The sequence below is a fragment of the Podarcis cretensis genome (genome assembly GCF_951804945.1).
Source record: "Podarcis cretensis genome assembly, chromosome: 5".
NCBI lineage: Eukaryota > Metazoa > Chordata > Lepidosauria > Squamata > Lacertidae > Podarcis > Podarcis cretensis.
This window is the reverse complement of record NC_137174.1, coordinates 40,090,547-40,112,902: the sequence shown is the minus strand read 5'-3', so window position 1 is coordinate 40,112,902 and position 22,356 is coordinate 40,090,547. Positions and strand designations below refer to the sequence as shown.

Below are 22,356 nucleotides of genomic sequence, written 5' to 3'. Positions count from 1 at the left end.
AATATTTTCTTCAAGTTGTTTGCCACTGACCTGTGACCACATACCGAGGAACTGCAAGGAAATAATATCACCCAGAAACATCCAAAAAGTTTTCAACTCTCTGCCAAATGGAAACCCCAGAATCTGCATTAGGGCAATATAAAAATGCTATAAAATAGTGTGCAGTGTGGAAAGCTTTCAGGTTCTTCAGAAGGCCTCACCAGGCTAGATGGTAAACAAACAAGGGAGGCAGAGAGTTGGCTGATGCTGGAGCCATGCATGGGTGAAGACTGCATTTGTCACTGCCTTAAGATGGATGTGGACAATCATTCTAACTTAACACAATGATGGAACTATGGGCCAACAAGGCTACTTCTGTTTTTTCCATTTTATTTTTAAGAAACCCACCTATTTCTTGCTGCACCAGGCCTGCTTCTCATAGGAACTGGAGTGGCAGGTATTACAAATAGTTTATGTAAATGTTTTTTTTTTAAAAAACCAGTATGAAAATAAAACTCACGATCCAATATATTAATTTTTCCCTCTTGGGCACCTGTGATTTTCCATGCTGTTATCACCTTTCAGAATGCAATAGATAATTTATATCTGTCATCAACAGCACTTGTTACTCATTAATTGGGTATTTGTCCTGTTTATTGACTTGCTTGACTTGGTGGATATCACCAAGTATTCTGCAAAGAAGTATATGGCTCTTCTCTTTCCAGCCCCTGTGGCCTGGGCAAAATGCCTTTACAGGGCTGCATTATATGTTTGCCTTTGGCACATCTTTCATTAGGGAGAGATTCATGAAAGAAGTGCAGCATCACCGCAAAGTCGGAAGATTTTCTTTGTGACAACCCAGAAATCTGTTAAAACATTTACGCAACTGAGAATCTTGGCTTAAATGGCTTGTGGATCACATGGCCAAGGTTGCAATCCTAGGCAATTCCCAATCAATGGAATTCAGTCAATAGACAAGATAAAGCTGCAGGGACCTGAAGCTTACTGTCCTAATTCTCATTCCATTTTGTACACCTAGGTGCAGAAGAGACCTTAATTTCTGGGGTTAGTGATGTTTATTAGATAGCACTGTCCATTTCAATAGAAGAGTACGGTTTGCTTTCTTCATGTGCTTGGTGAGGACAAGTGACAGAGAGAAGTGAAGGTTGAAATCCCTGGTTAAAAAGCAGATCCAGTTGCAGCAATCTTCAGTACAGTAAAGCTATCCAAAATTTCACTTGTAAAGGGGGAGAGTTTCTGAGTTGTCTGTAACAGAGATATTCTATGGTTACAATGTTGCACCACACTTTGGAAGGCACCATTTATTTTTATCAATTATTATTGATGTATCAATTATTATATCAGCCTAGCTTAAAAGACTATACAGTTTATATTATCTTATAGGCAGAGGTGCTCAAGTGCCTACAAATTAGCAAATTACATTTAATTAGCTAAAACTGTACATGCTTTGAAATTATACAGATGCAGTCATTACGGAATAATTGCACTCCCTGCTGAAATACGAGAGGGCTCATCTATATGGGCATTCCCTTGGCTTTTGAAGGTTCCCCTGTTACATGTGTTCCCTTGATCTCTTGAATTGAGCCTCCTGTTTTAACTGCTGTGTTGTTTTAATGGGATTGTTTGTGTAACTAGTTTTTATATTTTGGAAACCACCAAGAAGCCAATTTTGGCATTATACTGTAAGTAAGTAAGTAAGTAAGTAAGTAAGTGAGTAAATATTAACCAGTACGGTAATTGGAGAGTTACCGTTACAAAAATTCTTCTTTCCAGGTGTTTCTCATAGAAAATATGGATGGTACTAATCAATCAAAACTATATAAAAACTTTCTAAGTGATTAGGACTACCTAGCTTATGCAATTATTATTATATTATAATTGTATGACTGTAGGCAGACGTTCTTCCACCTGAAGATCACATTGAATATATATTGTGTATACATACTGTTGAAGTCCTTCCTTTTTAATTCTAGGCTTGTGAATATGATATTTGGAAAGTGACTGGCTGTCTTCAGCACTTCTGAAGATGTCTACAGTTCTGTCATTTTGTTTGTTTCTGTTTTCCTATACAGCTCTGCTATCCTGAAGTCTATAATCTGTATTATTGTAAACTTAATCAGATTCATCTGTGTATATTGAATTTAGTACCAACAGTCCTTTCATTGTCTGATTTTGTACAATTCAGACATTGATTCTAAGCTGTGCATTGTGGTCATTCAGACATATTTAATTTTTTTAGTTCTGTGCTTATGGACTCCTGGAAATACATTTGCCAGATCTTTCCCTGTACATATCACTAGAAGTAGCTGGTGGGCTGAAAAATAGTGTTTTATATTTAAGATGTTATCATTATTTATTATATATAAAGTAAACAGGATGCAAAGATCAAATAAATATGATGGAAATATTAAGTCCACAATCATAGATATTTAGGTTACAATCCAACATTTACTTGCCTTGTGCTCAGTGAGACTTATAAGTAGACATGTATAGAATTGCACTGTTACTTTTTTACTGAAAACGCTCCAGGCTGCTGATGTTTGCAACCTTATATGTTTTCCCCTCCCAACACTTGAAAACCAGCAGTGCTGTGGTCTCTCTCCTTTGACCAGCAAAGAATCAATAGGAATCAATATTAGAGTGCAAGTAATGCCACCTGCTGGATATCTTCATGCACTGCAGTGGCAACTTGAAAACTGAACACCAAGAACGTTTCCCCTTAATGCCAAAGTTTCTGCTGTGCTTGTTGGCTAGTCACCATAGCTGTCAACGTTTCCCTTTTTTAAAGGGAAATTCCCTTATTCCAAATAGCATTCCTTGCAAGAAAAGGGAAAAGTTGACAGCTATGCTAGTCACATAACACAGACTCCCAGTCTAACGAAAGGTGCTTGCTCCTAATGTTATTCTGCAGAATTGCTCAGTATATTTCTACTAATGTTAGGGATCCAAATAGTAGGACTGACCTGACATTTGGTGCCTGAGACAAAGCACAGAATGATGCCCCCCTCCCTGCCAAGGAAGAAGGGACGAGTGAAGGAACAAGAGGGGGAAATAGAGATCTACACTGGGATCTGCTGCCCCTGGGGGTCCTGCCGCCTGAGGCAGTTACTTCACCTTGCCTCATGGGTGGGTCGGCCCTGCCAAAGAGGTTCCTTTCAGTGGAGGCTGCTCCATGAGGGTGGGCGGGTACTGCCCCACCAGTCTCAACTTGCCCTCAGCCACTCCTTTGCCTTGTCACTTACAACCATTCCTGGGGTTGGCACTGCCTGTCAGTTTCCTCCTCCTCAGTGTGGCCCTTGTAGAATTCAGCAGAGAGGGCTGGGACAAAGCTAGAATAAACTGTCCCTGCTGACATTGGCTCTGGCCAACTTCTTGATTCTAGCCTCCCATTAACTTGTATCAGATAAAAGACAGAAAAGAAGACACCCCCCCCCCGAATGAAGCTTGCAAACCACTGGTGGTCTACGGACCACATTTTGGGAATTCCTGCTATGGACCCTCTAGATGTATATCTAGGGTGCTTTTTTCTGTTTTAGCTGATATTCCCAAATGTTTAGGACCTAAAATATTTAAGCCTATGTGGGAGACCTTCTGGCAAATAAAACATGTGTGCTGTCCTTAGTCCAGTTGCCTAAGCACAGGGCCATTCTAGTTCCTGAATGGATGGAAGCTTGCTCTTTGCCTTTCTCCATCAGGCCACCTTGAGTCTCTCTAAGCTTGTGCCTGCCCTGAATGTTCCTACAGAGTCAGATGGCTATGAGAGCTTCTCTGTCTAGCAGAGGTTGCTTCTACTTGCCACCGCTTACAGCCGTTCTTCCTTCCCAAGTGCAACAGAATGCTCACATGCCGAAGGTGACAGACTCGGCTTCTTTGAAGACCCCAGGCAGCTGTGATGCACGGCCCCATTATTGGTTTTTTTTCTGGTTAAGGCAAGGCTACACAATTTGTGGTCCATTGCCCTGATCTCACATCCCATCAGCGACATATGGTGGCTTATTCCCCTAAGAAATATAACTTTCCTCCTTGCTGCCTGCCTGGGACTGGAAATTGCGGGGGTGGCGGCAAAAGAGCATGGTTTGCTAAGCTTGGTAGATCAAAAAATCCCATAGGTCAAATTGGGACAAATCTGTTTGCGTTCCAAATCGCTCTCCCTCTTCTAATGAGAGACGGCTACATGCAATGCTCACTCCCCCCGACCACCCACAATTTAAGATATATGTCAGTGTTCTTTTTGTAAGCCAAATGAAGACATAGTTTGTCCTCATTCTAATTAGACGGATGTGCTTTGCTGCAAGTCATTAGTGCTCTAAATAGGTTCCTTTCTTACTGATAAACTATAGTGGGGGTTTCGGGAACAAATTGCCAATAAATAGAGAGCTGGCTTATAGGATCTATTGATTCTCACTCACTGAGCTGCAGAGAGGTGCTTTGTCTGACTTCCTGAATGTGCAGGCAAGGTGAAAATCTAATTAATGAGCCTTCTCCTGAAAAGAAGGTGGAAGGCCAATGTTTTTCCAGACGTTGTGGATTACAATGTACACAATCTCTGATCGTTGATGCTAATGGGAGCTGGAGGATCTAGGGCAGGGTTCCCCAAACTTGGGTGTCCAGCTGCTTACTGACTACAATTCCCATCATCCCTGACCGCTGGTCCTGCTAGCTAGGGATGATGGGAGTTGTGGTCCAAAAACAGCTGGAGACCCAAGTTTGGGAAACCCTGATCTGGGGGGTCTCAATAGTCTTTCCAAGGCTGCCTTATTAATACAGGCAATGCAATGGTTGTCATGACCACAGCTGGTCCATCTTGACACAGAACCGGCTCCACACATTATGCAGGATGCACTCTGGACCCAGTGATTTTTCAGCTGACCTGGAGCACTGACGTTTGTTCAATATTTCTGTGGACAGCAGCTGTAAACTGTATGACTTGGGTGACAATTTTGAACTTGCTTTGAGAGGACAATATAGCCAAATGAGAAGTGCTTTTCAGATTAGTTTGGTTTCCCCCTACTTTTTAACTCTGGTCCTCCCAAACTTGAAAAAAACACACGTATGTAGTTGAAAAGTTGGTTCATGAAAGGAGTTGATAATCTATATCGTGGTGGGGAATCTGTGGCCTTTCAGATGTTGTTGGACTGCAACTCTAATTAGCTCCATCTAATATGGTCAAAAATAATGTAGCTCAGCAACCTTTGGAGAGATGCAGATAGCACCCTCCCTGGCTTAGGTGAACATTAACTGCAGGATTTGCTCAGGACAGAACTTAATTGCTCCACAAGAGGGCTCCATGGTACAATAACGTTTGCACTATAGTTCATATAACAACTCACTTCTCAAGAGCAGCATCCAGTGCAGTGAAAAGACCAATTTCCACTCATTCCTGCTATAGCATGTAGCACCTTTGCTCCTAAAATGACATGAGCAAAGTGAGTCAGACTGCTTTCAGAAGGGATGCTAAAAACTAGGGACAGGAAAGAAATTTTATTCAGTTTGCATTTAAAGGCGATTCGCAGTTTCCAAAACAATACACAAACTGAAACGCAACCATCCTTTGAAAGTCACAAGTCTCCAAATTTTGCAATGTCCCCTAGAATAATCACATGGCAATCAGAAACACACATCTGTAAAAGGCGACCCTGTTTCATAAGAGAAGGAAGTGCAAATATAGCCAGAGTATAGATCATTTAAATGACCATAGTGCCCTCAATATCTGTCCTATTAGGAGACAGAGCAGAGTCTGTAATAACGTTGAGCAATGCATGTTCTTGCCTGATGAACCTTCAAGCGAGAAATGATCGCTACACATCTGTGGAGAGAGCAGGAAAAGCTTCTGATGCTGTAAAGACTTCATCTGCATTACACTGCCAAACAGTAGGAAGCGAATGCTTTATTATATACCTAGGGGAAGTGTTCAACATACTGCTTTTATGATTGTTCCATCAGAGCAAGGCATTTCAGCTTGCCAGATAAAACAATATCGCATCTCCTGTGTGCTGGGGGTTTCCTCAGCCCCCAGGACCATTTTAGGGGCCCCCAGGGGGGGATATGGGGAGGGATGGGGAAAAACCTCATTGCACTAGCAGTACTCATTGCCCTGGTTCCTGCTGGTGCAAGTGTTTAGTTGAATCCAGCCCTAGATTCTTAGGTCCAAGATTATGGCCATGGGCATTTGTGGAAAAGCACAGATCAATAGGAGTTACTGCAGTGTGGATATGATGATGGTGAGATGACTAACATTTAAAAACATATACATAATACATTATACCATGGGGGAATCACATAAAACATTCATATTCATACAATGTATAAAAAACAATGTTAGGGAGCTTTCGCAGCGCACTAATAATAAAACAAACTGAGCTCAGTCTATCAAAGGCATGGAGAGAAAGGGTGAGTTTTTACCTGGTGCCAAAAGGATGTCAGCAAAAGGGCCAGGCTGACCTTGCTGGGTCTTCTTCAAAAATGATAATCTGATCAGATCAGGGAAGTGGAAAGCATCCTTTTCACATGATTAACTTGGCAACTATAATCCTATAATTAGGATTTGGAGATGTTACTAAGCACATGACTTTTTAAAAGACTTGTTATAGATGGACATCATACCGCAATCAAGAAAAGATTGTATTTTTTTTAAGAATGTATGATTATCTTTACATATAATAAAAGGGCAAGGTTGTCATCACACTGCAGTTTGCTTGGCTGCCAACAGATAGAGCTATGAGTTACAACATGACAATAGACTTCTAAAAGCTGCTGGGCCATCGCAGCATCGTTGGAGGATGAGGAGAAGGAAGTGGTGGAGGGAGACAGAGATGGAGGCAGGCAGGCAGGTGAGTGGCCTAGAGGTGACCCATGGAGGAAATGTCAGGACAGGCCAGCTGCCCACCAGGTGTCCTACTCTGCTGTTGTCTGCCCTCATCACTCTCCACTGCTGAGGCTGAAATGGCGTTGTTGGTGTGAGTCAGTAGTAGGAGCTGGAGGAAGGAGTAGAAGGAGGTCTAAGGGAAGAGTAGGTAGGTTTGGCAAGGTCTAAGGGTCGGGGGGGGGGGCTTAGGCATAACTGGCAAGCAAAGCAAGCCGAGGTGCAGCCCTTAGTAACCCTTCCTTGCCTGGGATTAAGCTGCAATCTTACACAGGGCAGGAAAGGGCTTGCAAAGTGTTCCTTTCTCCATGCTTGGGCAGGGAGTTGGGGCACTCAAGCAAAGAAGGTTGTGCAAGTTCAGCAGCAGATGGCAACATGGACAACAGCACAGGCCATGCCATGAAGGCCTCCAGGACTGCATGACGCCCACTGTTGCCCAGCCTGATTTTATCTTGAGAAGCAGTTGGCTACCTATTTGGTTCCCATGGCAGCACATTGTCCAGCTGTTAACATACCCAAGGCTCTTCCCAGGTGTGCATCAGGCAACTTTGCACAGATACAAAACCACCTAACAATGCTTGGTTTAGCATGGCTTGAACTCCACAAACTCTGCACAGAAAAAACATACATTGCAAAGTTGATTATAAATGAAATGAACTCAGCATAAATAACTAGGTTTGCATTTTTTTTAAAAAAAAGAAACATATTAAAAGTTACAAAGTCTTGTGTCTGATAAAGTGGTATTAACTGTGTGTGTGGGTTTAGATAAGGAAAAAAAGAACTTTTTAAAGGACAAAATAAACAAGTTATTTCTCCGGCAGACAAACTGAGGAATACACAAGCCTGGCAGACCAAATGAGCCATCAAAGCAAGACATCAGTGAAGGCTCCCAAATACATGAAAACAACTTCTGAGAGCCAGAGGCCTGCATTTATCAGAATGCCCATCAGAAAATGAGGAGGCAATTAACAAATGGGGACAAGGTTAGCTTTATGACACAGAGCCAAAAGTATTTGATACACTGTAAATTTGTCATCTTCCAGAAGTAATTCAATTACACCTAGTGGCATAAGACAGCCTAGTTGCTACATCACAAAATGCAGTTGTATTGCTTTGCTTGCTGAAAATATCAGTGTGCAACCAAATTGCTTTGCAGAGCAGGGGTGATTGCTAACTAATTTGTTGTTGCTGTTAGAATTAAAGTCACAGCAGTTGGTTTTTGGGGTGGGGTGGGGGCTGAATGCTATGTCATTTCTACAGTTGGGCTTTTCCCCTCACTCCACATTAATTTTCTATTCTGGTGGCTCCATACTATCAGTATTTTGTGGGAGGGATTCAAGTGCATATCAGGAAATTTAGGTGTATCGGATTAATAGTGGATGAAAGTGCTCTGTTGACCTAGAGCAAAAAAAAACACACAAAAAAAAACCAATTTTAAAGAAAAAAATAAACAATGGGCCTTTGTGGTTAGGAAAGTGATAGAGAAGTCCACTGAAAATCATAGAGTGAGCCATCACAGTAGTACCTCGGGTTACATACGCTTCAGGTTACAGACTCCGCTAACCCAGAAATAGTACCTCGGGTTAAGAACTTTACTTCAGGATGAGAACAGAAATTGTGCTCTGGCAGCGCGGCGGCAGCAGGAGGCCCCCATTAGCTAAAGTGGTGCTTCAGGTTAAGAACAGTTTCAGGTTAAGAACGGACCTCCGAAATGAATTAAGTACTTAACCCGAGGTACCACTGTAGTAAGAAGACATATGAACAACCTGAAAACAGATCATGACCCATGAACTAACTAAACCATAGCTCAATGTTCTGGGCACAAGCTGGTCTCTTCCCTCTCCAGTGTGGATGTAAGATGATTGGAAGCGTTTTCTTCTGCATACTGTATAACTAAATGCAGTTTGTACTTACGGTACAGGCATGGTATTAGTACTAACTATGGCTTATCTCAGGGGTCAGCAAACTTTTTCAGCAGGGAGCCGGTCCACTATCCCTCAGACCTTGTGGGGGGCCGGACCATATTTTGGAAAAAATATATGAATGAATTCCTGTGCCCCACAAATAACCCAGAGATGCATTTTAAATAAAAACACACATTCTACTCATGTAAAAACACGCTGATTCCCGGACCGTGCGTGTGCCGGATTTAGAAGGTGATTGGGCCTGATCTGGCCCCCTGGCTTTAGTTTGCCTACCCATGGTTTATCTGAATAAGCCAACATCATAAGCCGCAGTTTGAAGTTGGCTTGTTTGGAGAAGCCATATGTAAAACTAACTGCAGTTTGTCTTAGTTTAATGTTCAGCTTATTTGAAAGAAACCATAGCTAAAGCTGACATCAGTTTGTTGTGTTCAAATGAAGTAACAAGCTGGAAGCCAGGGGAGGACTGCTTATTTCCATCACTTCTGGTGCTCCCCCTCAGCTGCCATGAACATTCACCAGCCAGCAGAGGAACATCTTCTAGGCTGTCCCAGTGAGAGGCCTATTCAAGTTCTATCTACTTCCTCCAAAATGATATTTTGTGTTAAGCAAGTTGTTTGCTGTTTACCTCTTTGGGCTTCCCTCTGGTGGGAGAAATAGGATATAAGGAATAACTGAAATGATCTTCTCATGTGGTCGCATTGGAGTAGGAGTAGACAAGGGACAGACACAAGCCAAGGCTCATTCATGCCATGTTCAACTCTGGCTGAAGTTCTGACTGCTATTAAATCAACGTACAGCTGTTCTATTTTTTCCTGACAAAGGCTGTACCTTTAATGGCTGCAGGACAGGCAGACATCTATGGATATTCCTAGCCATGCTAAAAAAAAGTTCTGCTCTTGAATTCCTGCCTTTTATATAGCTATAAAATGTACAGTGCACTTCTCAGCAAAAAGTAACTGTAAAACAGATGCCTTAAATTCACGGCTTGTCTAGCCTTTAGAACATATTCCCTCCCAATTTTTCCATCAATATATTAGACGCCTTGTCTGCAAATTCAATGACATTTTGCTGGCTTCTTCTCTGTTGTAGCCTCTGCCTCTTGCATGTAGTGTAGCCTTTTCAGGCTGCATCAGGGATGTGTTTCTTCCTCCTGAAGGCAGATCTTCTTCTTCTTCTATCTGATAATAAGTGGATCCTATTCAGAAGCTGCACCTAGGGAACAGAGAAAAGATGGCAAAAAGAAAATTGTATGAGAATGTGACAGCAAAAGGAGATTGGTTATTAGGCTTATGTGTGCCTGTGTGTGTGGGAAACCAATCAACTTTGCCCACTTTTTAGGGTTTTGCTGGGACCTGAGGTCAGTTGTCAGCCAAAAAGGCCAGAACCAAGCAGTTCAGATTCATAATTAAGTTGAACAAAGTAGGTTATCATGAGACCTTGGCATATGCCAATAGTATTGCTGTATCATTTGAAAGCTTCACATTTGCCCAAGAACTTGCACAACTGGAATGCAGCCTATTTGTGCTCCCAACACACCAGCACCCCCACTGCTTCAAACTAGATCCCTCCCAGAGAGAGTTAGTTTATACCCAGGGTGCTTCAGGTAACTTGCATATCTCACTCTCTGTCTCAAAGAGCAAGTCTGAATCTTTGTACACAAAGACACACACGCACAGCCCTGCTCCATCCCCTTTCCAGGAATGAGTTTGGTCCCATTCAAAACACCCAAGACAGATCTGCAGATATCAAAATGCCATCTCCCAGCTTAACTACTCCCGAAGAAATATCAAACACTGGCTAGTCAGAATCCTGGCAAACAGATCTGAAACTAGGTTTCAAATGTGAAAAAGTTGGAAAACTGGACGCTTCCCTCCTTCTCTCTTAATATAACAGACAGACAGACAGACAGACAGACAGACAGACAGACAAACATAGTCCTTATGTAAATTTCTCTCTCCAGATTAGGCAGAAAATTGGTGAAAGCCGGATTTCCACATGAGAGACACTGTAACAAAGATTAGCTGTTTTCCTCTTCTTGATCTAATTTCCTGACCTGATTTCTAACTTTACTGCTCTTTCATTTTTCATTTCTTTCCCCTATGTAATGAAACACCGCTTCTCACACTCCTACCATCCTTTCCCATCTCATAATGGCAGTTTATCAAACTGCGAAAGCACTTTTGTTGACAGTTTAGAGGTAATCCAATATAAAAAGGAGTCTCCCAAGTTTTAAACTATTTTTAATGTTGTATTTAAATTTTGTGGCACACCCTGGGACCTTATGGTAAAGGGCAGGTGGTAAATATAACAACAACAACAACAACAACAACAACAACAACAACAACAACAACAACAACAGAAGATTGTTTCACACATTCATCTTTATCACATCAGGACTGTGAATGGGCTGCTGCAGATCTGTCATCACAGACTGAATCACTTCTTCCCTTCAGTGCTTTTTAGTGGGATCAGTTAACACATTTAGCAACCAGTTGGCAGATGGGACGCAGATGGGACGCAGGTGGCGCTGTGTGTTAAAGCCTCAGTGCCTAGGACTTGCCGATCGAAAGGTCGGCAGTTCGAATCCCTGCGGCGGGGTGCGCTCCCGCTGCTCGGTCCCAGCGCCTGCCAACCTAGCAGTTCGAAAGCACCTCCGAGTGCAAGTAGATAAATAGGGACCGCTTACCAGCGGGAAGGTAAACGGCGTTTCCGTGTGCGGCTCTGGCTCGCCAGAGCAGTGATGTCACGCTGGCCACGTGACCCGGAAGTGTCTCCGGACAGCGCTGGCCCCTGGCCTCTTAAGTGAGATGGGCGCACAACCCCAGAGTCTGTCAAGACTGGCCCGTACGGGCAGGGGTACCTTTACCTTTACCTGGCAGAAGCTGATTCACACATCCTTTTTCTTCACTCAGAAGAGGCCCAGGTAGGCCCCCTTGGGCTTTCCTGGCAGTGGCAGGTGGCTGACTCCAGGAGCCACCATTCTAACTTCCCACAATGCCATGACATAACATCACACCAGGGCATTGTGGAACATTTAAACTGTGCCCCCCAAAGTCACCACTAAGGCTGCTATTTTAATTTCTCACAATGAATTAGAGCAAAGCTATATCAGGACCATTGTCAGAAGTTTAAAAGGCAACCTAAAGCAACTCAGTAGGGAGTGCCTGGGATGTAGGCATATATTCTCGTATGGCCAACTAGATGCCTATTCTATGACTGTTAAGCTTATTCAAGAGTCCTTAGGTGAGATACTTTGTTGGAAGCTTTTTGAAAGTCCAAGAAAACTGTGTCAAGCTGGATCACCTCTACTTCTCAGATAACTCTGATAGGACTTACCTTTGCAGAACCATGCTGGTTCAGTTTTGGCAAGGCTTGCAGTTGTCAATGTTCTCTTGCTTTGATATTGCTACACTCCTACAGCTATAGCATGGGAGCTCATTTGGCTGTTGGGGTGGGGACAGGCTGAGCTGAACCACAAAACTGACTATCACCTGTTGGCTGAAGAAATCATAAAATGAAGGGTAGCAGAGCTGCAGTGGCGTTGCTGTCAAAGGTCTACTCACCCAACCCTCCTGCATTGTTTGAACAACAACAAAAACCAATGAGGAAACTACTGACAATGTGAGCAAATGCTTTCCTCAGGTTTCACCTCCACCCAAGTCCTAGAGTCTTAGGTTCTCTGCACAGTGAAGGCTTTCATAATGTAACACTGACTGGCACATGAGGTTTTTCAGGATCTGTGGCCACACTTCATAGCCACTTCTGTGAATGAATTTGCACCCCATCTCATTAGAGGCCATCACCTTGTGAGACCAATAGACTCTCATCTATTCAATTTTAGCTCCATGGAGTAAATCCAAGAATAACAGCAACTCATATCTTGCTGATTTAATATCCTGTTTCCTCTAGCACCTCTCTCCAGGGACTAGTAAATTCAGTTCATGTTTTCAAACTGCCACATACAATTCTGACACTGGATATCATTTAGCACAGTTCTCTCCAGTTGCTTTTTGTTCTGCAGCTGTGTTAGGTAAAATGATGATATTCACACTTAAGTCTGCTGCCCTTTAGCCATAAGCTCAGGCTCAATGGATTTGTTGACTACAGACAGATCCCCACGCCATACATTTAAAGGCACATCTAATGCACATTTAAAGCACATGACTTCCCCAACAGAACCCCAGAAGTGTAATTTCCCCCTCACAGAGCTATAATTCTGAACATAGAATCATGGAATTGTAGAACTGGAAGGGACCATGATGGTCATCTAGTCCAACCCCCTGCAATGAAGTAATATTTTCCCCAATGTACCCATGGCTCTGAGATTAAGACCTTAACATGTTACAGTTCCCAGGGTTGTTTGGGGGATACCATGTGCTTTAAATATGTGTGTTGGAACTGCCCTAAATTTACAAAATATTTGCAGAGAAACACTGTTGATTGCAGAAAAGGTTAACCTTTCAAAGACCCTGCAGACCAAACACTGAAAAGTGTTCTCTTTATGGCATGAAAACTACACCAGGATTGCAACCAGGCAACAAGATATAAACTGTTTGGGCCAAAATGAACATACAGGATCTGAACTATTCTGGAATTTGCTGGGATCTATAAATTGTGACCATATTGTTTGAATGGCTGGGGAAAGAGGCATGTTGTTTCAGAGGTAGATTCTTCTGCTATCTGTCCAAAGAGCAATATTGTACCTAGCTTTCAGAAACTGTGTTCAGTGAGGTTGTTTTAAAGTGCTAGGACAACTGCACTTGAATAAAATTGATCTATCCATTGACTAATTAAAAGTGGCCAAGAGGGGGCCTGGCATATGGCTTCAGGGAGGCTAGTTTAAAGTCTAGACAGAGAAGGCCCCAGCTGAAGATGGATTGGGATACAAAAGGCCCCTGGTGCAAAATTTAGATGGTGGGTGGTCCTAAGTGCTGCCTCTCTCTGCCTCTTCTGGGCTGTGCTGTCTCCAGTCAAGCTCCACTACAAGCAGGCAACTTTACCATCTACATTGCTTGCAATCCAATCATTTCAAATGCAGCAGTTACTCATCTCTAAAAGGAGTCTGGTTACACCTCTGTGTAGGACAGTGCTCTGAGCTTTCAGTTCCCATCAGTTCTGACTATAGGGATCACCAGCCTTTTGGAGCCAATTTGCTAACCAGAGAAGCTTGCAGACACTACATACAATGCAGCAATCATATGGCTGTTGATATCAGGCAGGAGCCTTCACCCTACTGAGATTCGAGCAATGCAGGAGGTGGACCAGATGACCCTCAGTTCCCTTCCAACCTTACAATGCTTTGTTGCCATGAGTCTATAAAAAAGGGGTGAGGGTGTTATGATCATGGAAAGGTGTGAGGAGCATATTTGTTCCCTCTAGAAATCAGAAATCATTTTATTAAAACAAATTGTTTGAATGCACTACTGGAAGAAAAGGCAACAGACATTACAAAAAGTAATGTCACCGCCACCTCTATGCAATGATATACTTTAAAAATCAATTTTTGCCAGTAATTGCCACAATTTAGTTGTAGGCATTCAGTGTCGCTGCATTAATGGTGCCAAAGAGGTTCGTTGTGCCTCATTATCTACCTGCCCAGGTATCAATCCAATTGCCTTTGTGATGCTGTCTGGTCATCCTCTTTTCCAGCAGATCTGGCAGAAAGAAACCTCCACTCTGTTCCAATTACAGCTGTGAGAGAACACGAGGAAGGCGTTTTCCCCCCTTCCTGGCTAATGAAGAGAAGGCTCCTTCTCTCTAATTCTCGAGAGCAGGCAAGGCATGCCTGCCTGAGCCTCCTCATCTCTCCCCTGCTAGAGCAGCTGCAGCCAGGGCCATCCCTGCACTGCTGTTGGCTGCCTCACTGAAGAATCACAAGAAGGAAGCCCTTTGCTCCTTTAATCTTGCTGGCAGGGAGACGGTGGCAGCTGCAAAGAGAAAAAAAGGAGGAGACCAGATGGCTTGCCAGAGACTCCTTTGCTTGGGCATGATCCCGCCACAAGCACCAAACTCCTTTCCATTCAGAACTTTAGTTTGCAAGACTGCAAGAGTGTTGTTCCTTTGTTTTTAAAGAAACCAAACCTTCTACTATAAAGAAGAAATTTCATTTTAGGAAGATGACTGTGATTGATTAGTTGTGCTGATATTCCCTGGCACGCTTTGTTCTTCTATGTTGAAAGACAAAAATGGATGGTCTGATGGGAGAACCTGAAAACGGATCCTTGCTGCTAGATCCCCCAGCAAGTTCCTCACCTTTGGATCCGTTCTTGCAACCCCTGGACTTCATCGAACCCTGGAACTTCCACCTTCTCTCTGCTCTGATGTTCTTGGTGACTTCCCTGTCCCTCTTTGAGAATTTTACCGTCATCCTGGTGACTCTGAAATTCAAACAGTTGAGGCAGCCTCTAAACTATGTCATCGTGAACCTCTCCGTGGCCGATTTCCTGGTCTCCTTGATTGGGGGCACAATCAGCTTTTTGACTAATCTGAAGGGTTATTTTTTCATGGGCCACTGGGCATGTGTGCTGGAAGGATTTGCGGTCACGTTCTTTGGTAAGTGAAAAGGTTACTGATCTTCCCAGCCCTCGATGTAAGTTACACTTGCAGATGCATTTAAATAACAGTGCAATCCTATGCATGCTTATTCCAAAGTCAATCCCATTGAGTCTTACTTCGCCAAGGAAGTATGCATAGGGCTGCACTGTTACAGCCTGCAGGCAAAAGGGACCGGCTCACAGAAATGCTGTATCTTGGGACGATTGCTGAGTTCTTTTGCGCTTGCTGTTACTGAGCTTTTCATTCTGAAGATAACATAGCAAGGTTTGCTAGCAGCTATCCATTTGTGAGATTTAGCAAAAGTGCCTTTGCGACTGCTAATAGGGATTTATCTCTTTGCACATATACTGGAAGAAATCCTGTGTGCTACAGAACCCAAACTCCAGGGTGAGGGGGGAGGTATGAGACATGCTTTCTGGGGGACCTTTTATAATTTGAAGTGATAATGTTGAAGCGTGTCTCCCTGAAAAATAACGGTATTGTAACTCAGGGCTATTAACCAATTAAAGTGCTCTTCGTTGATTAAGTGTGGTGCTTCATCTGGTTAATTGGTCAATTACTCTGCATCTCAGGTCACCCAAAGAGGGCTCCTTCTGCTAGCCAATGAATCCTCACAATCTTCATATTCTCTGAACACACTTGCACCTAGCTTGTCAAATAGCATTCCTAGGTGAAATCTAGCAGTTAATTGGTTCTATCTTTGTGCCGTCCACATGGCTACTTCAGGGCAATTATGCTGGATTACAAACATAGCAAGCTGCCTGTTAAGTGAGTCAGACCACCGGTCCAGTACTGCCTATGTTCCCATTGGGATTAAACTTGGGACTGTCCCATTTTACATAGATATATGTATTTCCAGTTTCTTCTCACGGTAATGCCATGAAGTTGAGGACTAGCAACTTAAGGCCACCGAGGGAACTTCAGAGTTGTATTCGGGCCTTGAACCCAGGATTCCCTAGCCCAAATCTAATATACTACCCACTTTACAACTGCACACTGGGTCTTGGTGATGATTGTTCCATATGGACCCATGCTTCAAATTGCCTTTGGAAAGGGTCGTGCGACGAGCTATTTCCGTCTGCAGGTCAAGAGCAATAATGCTTTCCTAGGACAATCATCACATCCTTTTTCAAGCACCCTCAGGGGAATGGCAATGGGAGGTCCCCCCCAAAAAAAATCTTCTAGCAATAGCAACACTGACTGCTGGCAAAGAGTGAACTCTTCCACAGTGCAGTGCTCCTAACACAAAGCAAGGAGGTAAACAGCCAATGTGAATATAGCATCTATATTCTGTAATGCACATTTTAAGAGCCGGTAGAAGGGGTTAAGAGAAGTTTGGCTTGCGACAGGCTGGGCTAGCCAATGCCATAGGCTATAATTCCTGCAGGATGTGTGACTTATAGGGAGAAGATACTGGACTGGGGTAAAGTTATTCTTCAGTCACTTTTCTGTTTTGCTCAGCAGGAATATCTGCCTTCCTCTACTGTCACTAGAGCATTTCAGTGGCATATTACTGTACCTCCCAAACCACAACCTACCTCCTCCCCTACCATTCCTAAAATGATTCCTTGTAAATGCTGAGCAGCTTGTACATGCTGAAAGGAAGCTCTGCTAACTGGGTGCATGAGTGACATGTGTTTGGCAGTGCTTCTCGCAACATAAGGTTAATCAGTGCACAACACACAGAGTTTCTGTATCTGTTATTGGCTGATTGCATTTATATTCCACTTTCCCCCCAAGGAGCGCGAGGTGGTGTCCATGGATCTCCTCTCCTCCTCATTTAATCCCCTCAACGTCCCTGTGAGGTAGGTTCATCTGGGAGGCAGGGACTGGCCTGAGGTCACACAGTGAGCTTCGTGGCCAAGTGGGGAGCTGAAGCCTGGTCTCCCAGGTCCTAGCCCGACACTCTAACCACATCACTGCAATGACTCTTTTTGTACATTTCTGCTTTCCCTGTAACATCCAGCAACCTCTCCACTCACATATATCATCATCATGCAACTGAACTTAAGTTCCTTCATGTCTCCTTTATTTTAGCAGCATCATAAAACACAGACAACTCCCCCCTTTAGAATTAATGGCATTTTAAATGGGCTGAACTGTGCCAAATTGCTTCTAATCCTGGAAAGTTCCATGAATGCAGAATTCTAAGCATCCCATTTCTCTGAGCGCTCTGCCTCCAGTTCAGATCAGATGCATTGCCTTTGTTTTTATAGCCCCAAAAGAAGTCATTCTAAACAATATTTGGCCGCTCCCTGGACTGAAGAAAGCAGGCGAGTGGGGAGTAGCTGATGGCAGACTGAGGTGGTGGGAGCAGTGCCTCATTTGTCCTAAGGGACCAACCTGCAGATGGTCCCTTGTCTCTCCAGAAAGGAGAGAGAAAACCCCTAGAGAACTGCTTCCTGGTCTGATTTGGTACAAGGCAGCTTCACATGTCCATTTGATTGGGGATTTGAGCTCAGATCTCCCTAGTCAAAGTCCAGCACTCCATCCAGTGGGAAATCTGTAGCTTTCTAAATGTTGTTGGACTCCCAACTCTCACCAGCATGGCCAGTGGTCAAAGATGCTGGGGCTTGGAGAGCCACAGGTTCCCCATCCTTGCAATATGTTACACCAACTTCTTCTTCCCCCTAATTTAGCTCATTCTCATTGCAGGAATAGTCGCCCTCTGGTCCCTTGCTCTGCTTGCGTTTGAGCGCTACATTGTGATTTGCCGCCCCCTGGGAAACATGCGCCTCAGGGGGAAGCATGCAGCTCTGGGAGTAGCCTTTGTGTGGGTTTTCTCCTTCATCTGGACCATCCCTCCTACAATGGGGTGGAGCAGCTACACTACTAGCAAGATTGGAACTACGTGTGAACCCAACTGGTAAGGTAGCTCGGGGTACGGCATTTGTTTGATCAGCCCTAATCCTGCAGAACCTAAAAACCTTGTGTGGTTTTTATAGGTATTCTGGAGACTACAACAACCGTACTTTCATCATTACATTCTTCACCACCTGTTTTATCCTGCCCTTATTGGTGATTTTGATATCCTATGGAAAACTGATGCGGAAACTTAGAAAGGTAGGTGAGAACATTTGCAAGAGATACGAATCCCTCTGAAGGAGTGCTTTAGGAGTGCTCCAGCAGCAAGGAGAGCACAGGCAGAATACTCTTGGGCTTCAAACACGTGCTCTAAACTTGGAGTTTGCTAAGATATGTCATCCCTGAAAACAAATAAACTGAGTCTAAACTGGGCTTTTGTGTCAAAGGATTAGATTTTGTATGGATCAAATTTCCAAACTTTGGGATCTTAATTAGTCATGTATATTGTGCACATCTTAGGCTGCAATTTGATTAGTGCAGATTCCTAGGCCAGCAGCATGTTGAATATGTCTAGATGCTCAGCTGAGCAGCAGAAATCTTAACGACGTCACCTGTGCGGCTGACCCACTTGGTGCTATTCAGGGGGATGTTTATGAGTAGTGCAGGTCTGGTGATGGCATTTCCATCGTGCCAAGAGTGGTGGTACTGCAATATCTCTTGTCATGCCACTCCCTTTTGCAAACAGTGCACTTCGTTTCAGCTTGGTTCATCTTAACAACAGCGTCTACAGAGTTGCAAGTGCAGATGTGTTAGGAGAGTCACACATGTTCAGAGTCCTGAAAACTGCAGGGGAATTAAATATATGAATCTCTATGACCCACATGTATGGGGTGAATAACAAAAGAATTGGCTGGGTGCCAGCCTAGGCTCAAAACACAGAGTTTACCACACTCTCCAGCAGCAAGGAGAGCCCAGGCAGAATACTCTTGGGCTTCAAACACGTGCTCTAAACTTGGAGTTTGCTAAGATATGTCATCCCTGAAAACAAATAAACTGAGTCTAAAAAATGCTACTGGTATCCCTGCTTGCAGATGTCATCTAGGTAGAAAGCCCTTACTTTGCTCATGCTTTTGACGAGATCTCCTCCCACTCTCTCTTTTCAAGGTTTCAGATACTCAAGGCAGACTGGGCTCTACAAGGAAGCCTGAAAGACAGGTGACCAGAATGGTTGTCATTATGATCCTTGCGTTTTTAATTTGCTGGTCTCCTTACGCAGCCTTTTCAATCTTGGTCACCACCTGTCCTTCCATCAAACTGGACCCTCGCCTCTCTGCCATTCCAGCTTTCTTTTCGAAAACGGCCACGGTGTATAATCCAGTTATCTATGCCTTTATGAACAGTCAGGTACTGCACACCTCATCTTTGGGTATTTAAACCAAATTGTTTCTGAGTCCATGGGGAACATTTCTGGTTTGTTTTTTTCCATTCCTGTTTTAACAAATTGTTTCTGTCCACTTACGTGTTAAATTATTGCTTCACTCCCATGATTTATAACATCCTTTATTCAGCTTGTTATATGCGCTATCGATTCTGGCTTCCATTCCAGAATGTATTTACTTCAGAGTAATTCTATTAAAATCAGTTGCAGGGTTTTAGAAAGTGTGGGATGAAGACTGTCCACGATATTGGCTGCCATTCCCCCTTCTGGGAGAATACTCTGATTTAGGAGATGATGGGGCTTGGCCCATTATGTTGTTTTAGTGCATGGGTAGGCAAACTAAGGCCCGGGGGCTGGATCTGGCCCAATCACCTTCTAAATCTGGCCCACAGATGGTCCGGGAATCAGCATGTTTTTACATGAGTAGAATGTGTCCTTTTATTTAAAATGCATCTCTGGGTTATTTGTGGGGCATAGGAATTTGTTCATTCCCCCCCCAATATAGTCCAGCCCCCCCCAAGGTCTGAGGGACAGTGGACTGGCCCCCTGCTGAAAAAGTTTGCTGACGCCTGTTTTAGTGGTTCATTTTAGGCATGTGTACCCTTTGCTTTGAACATGCAACATAGATAGAAACAAAGAACTGTAGAACTGGAAGAGACCCAAAGGTCCATCTAGCCCAGCCCCCTGCAATGGCTTTCCAGGACACCTCCCATAATTTCAGCACAACAATAATTATTTGTGATTTCATTCCTAGTTCCGGAAGTGTCTCATCCAACTGTTTCGATGCAGTGGCCAAGATATTGCTGACTCCAACGTGAACCCCATTTCAGAAAGGGCAGTGCTCACACACAGCAAAAATGGCGGAGAGATGTCCACAGCGGCACCGCCTCTTACTGTCTTCAGCCGGAGAAGCGAAGATGAGCAAAGCAGCTGTCATTCTTTCGCCCAGCTGACCATCGCAGAAAATCAAGTTTGTCCAGTGTGAATGCAACTCTTCAAGATGATGAGCCAGGACTACTAACTGGGGATGGGGAACTTGTGACTCTGTAGATAATGTTGGATTATGATTCCCCATCCCCAATCCTTGACCACTGGCCACACTGGCTGAGGCTGATAAGAGATGAAATCCGACAACATCTGGGGGGCCACTGGTTCCCTGTCCCCACTGTAAACCATTCCATTGTTAGCATTCATTTGCACAAAATGGCAACCAACAAGAATGTCAAGGCCAATTGCTTAGCATGCTCATTAGCTGGTAACATTATGAATCCATTTAGGCTACAATAATATGCACACTTACCTAGGACTAACTTGTAAGTAGGTAAACATAAGACTGTGCTGTTAGTGCTTTTTCCTCAAACGATTCTAATGCACATGCTTTAGCATTAATGTAACATTTGGAAGATACCATCTGTGTTATGGACCTTAAGAAAATAACAAAGAATTGTTTATGGAGACAGTTTACTACTCCAGAGTCTTAACATCACTCTTCATATTTTCTGTATTTCTTTTTCCACTGAAATTGTTTGAAATTGTTGGATTGGCAATTTGTTTTCCTTCTTCATCTACAAATGAGGCGGACTGATATTTTCAGAGGAGAGGAGAGTCTGAGGTGTAACGGTTTAAGAAATTCTGTATGTAACATAAACATGCCGTATTTATTTTTGCATATACTGTGTTTTGTCATTCTGCGCATCTTCCGAAGAGCTCAGAGAAACCGAATGCTCCCAATTTATCCCCACAAGAACCCTGTGAGCTAGGTTAGGCTCAGTGATAAGTGACCTGACCCAAGGTGAGTTTCATGGCTGAGTCAGGATCTAAATCAAGTAAATCAATAAAAACACTTAACTGAGGTTCTGCCTCCCTAACATAAAGCCTGCCCCTCTCTGTTCATTGTTTCCCCACTGCTATCAGAATGGAGATTGACCCATCCCAGGGCTAGGAGCCTTTGGGGGGGGGGAGTCCCCACTAGTGCAACCTACAAAGTCATCAGCAATCCTTCAAAAACTGGTGAGGCGATTCAGCACTCAGGAAGGAGATGAAGGCATTGGGAGAACTAAGTTTTGTTAACTCAGTTGTTTCCCCAGGCCACCTCCAGTCTCCCACTCTGTCTGCTTTAGGAAAACAACTAATGGGATTTCCTTCTTGCAATTACATGGACCTAGAGTGAGTCAAATGGTGTAGTAATTATATGTTTTTATTTAATCAAAACAGGGGCAATTTTTTTGGGAAAAGTTATTTGGAGCCTGTTTCCATCTTTCTCCATCTCTCTACCTTTCATCCCCCCAAATCCGTGATTTCATCAAGTTAGGTAGCTCGGAAAGCTACATTATCGCTCAGCAGGTTTCTCCCAGTAATGGCTGAGCCAGAAACGACAACTGGTTACAAATGATTCTGTCATCCATGCTGTGGCATCATGAGAGAACTGTGTAATACAGTGTGTGTGTGTGTGATTGTGTTTGTGTACACCCACACCCACACCCACCCACACCCACACCCACACACCTACCTCTCCCCAATGCCATAAACAATTTCCCAATCTTTGACCATATGTAATTTTGAAATCATTTGAACTCCTAGAATTCTTTTCCAAACAATTCAGCCTTTAAACCGAACAGTGTTCAAGATCACCCTCCAACACAAGCTGATTAAGAATAATTTCATCAGCGATTTGAGCCACACACAACAATTCAATTATGTTCTGTTATTTCCTCCCCATTGAAAGGTGTGCCTGCTTTGCTCTTTTTCTTTAGTTCAGGATATATGGATCA

The 22,356-nt window shown here is 43.5% G+C and overlaps 1 protein-coding gene and 1 long non-coding RNA gene across 5 annotated transcripts in view; one reads left to right on the top strand and one right to left on the bottom strand.

The window, feature by feature from the left end:
- Nucleotides 1-501: 501 nt before the first annotated feature.
- The window catches only part of LOC307217356, a 33,058-nt gene continuing 11,203 nt past the window's right edge, over nucleotides 502-22,356 (bottom strand). The window contains exons 1-4 of one of the 4 annotated variants that reach the window (XR_013839572.1): nucleotides 19,265-19,354; nucleotides 15,040-15,164; nucleotides 12,124-12,285; nucleotides 8,825-9,999 (exon numbers count right to left, since the gene is read on the bottom strand). This is a non-coding gene — a long non-coding RNA (uncharacterized lncRNA). Of the gene's footprint in view, nucleotides 1,246-5,330; nucleotides 5,462-8,824; nucleotides 10,000-12,123; nucleotides 12,286-15,039; nucleotides 15,165-19,264; nucleotides 19,355-22,356 lie in introns of those variants that run through there. The other 3 variants (XR_013839569.1, XR_013839570.1, XR_013839571.1) reach the window with 3 other exon arrangements.
- On the top strand, nucleotides 14,566-21,254 carry LOC307217350 (vertebrate ancient opsin-like). The gene is made up of 5 exons (XM_079978468.1): nucleotides 14,566-15,339; nucleotides 17,998-18,208; nucleotides 18,288-18,405; nucleotides 19,312-19,551; nucleotides 20,340-21,254. Exons 1-5 carry the CDS (start codon nucleotides 14,973-14,975, stop codon nucleotides 20,568-20,570), a joined length of 1,167 nt encoding a protein of 388 aa, XP_079834594.1. The 5' UTR covers nucleotides 14,566-14,972; the 3' UTR covers nucleotides 20,571-21,254.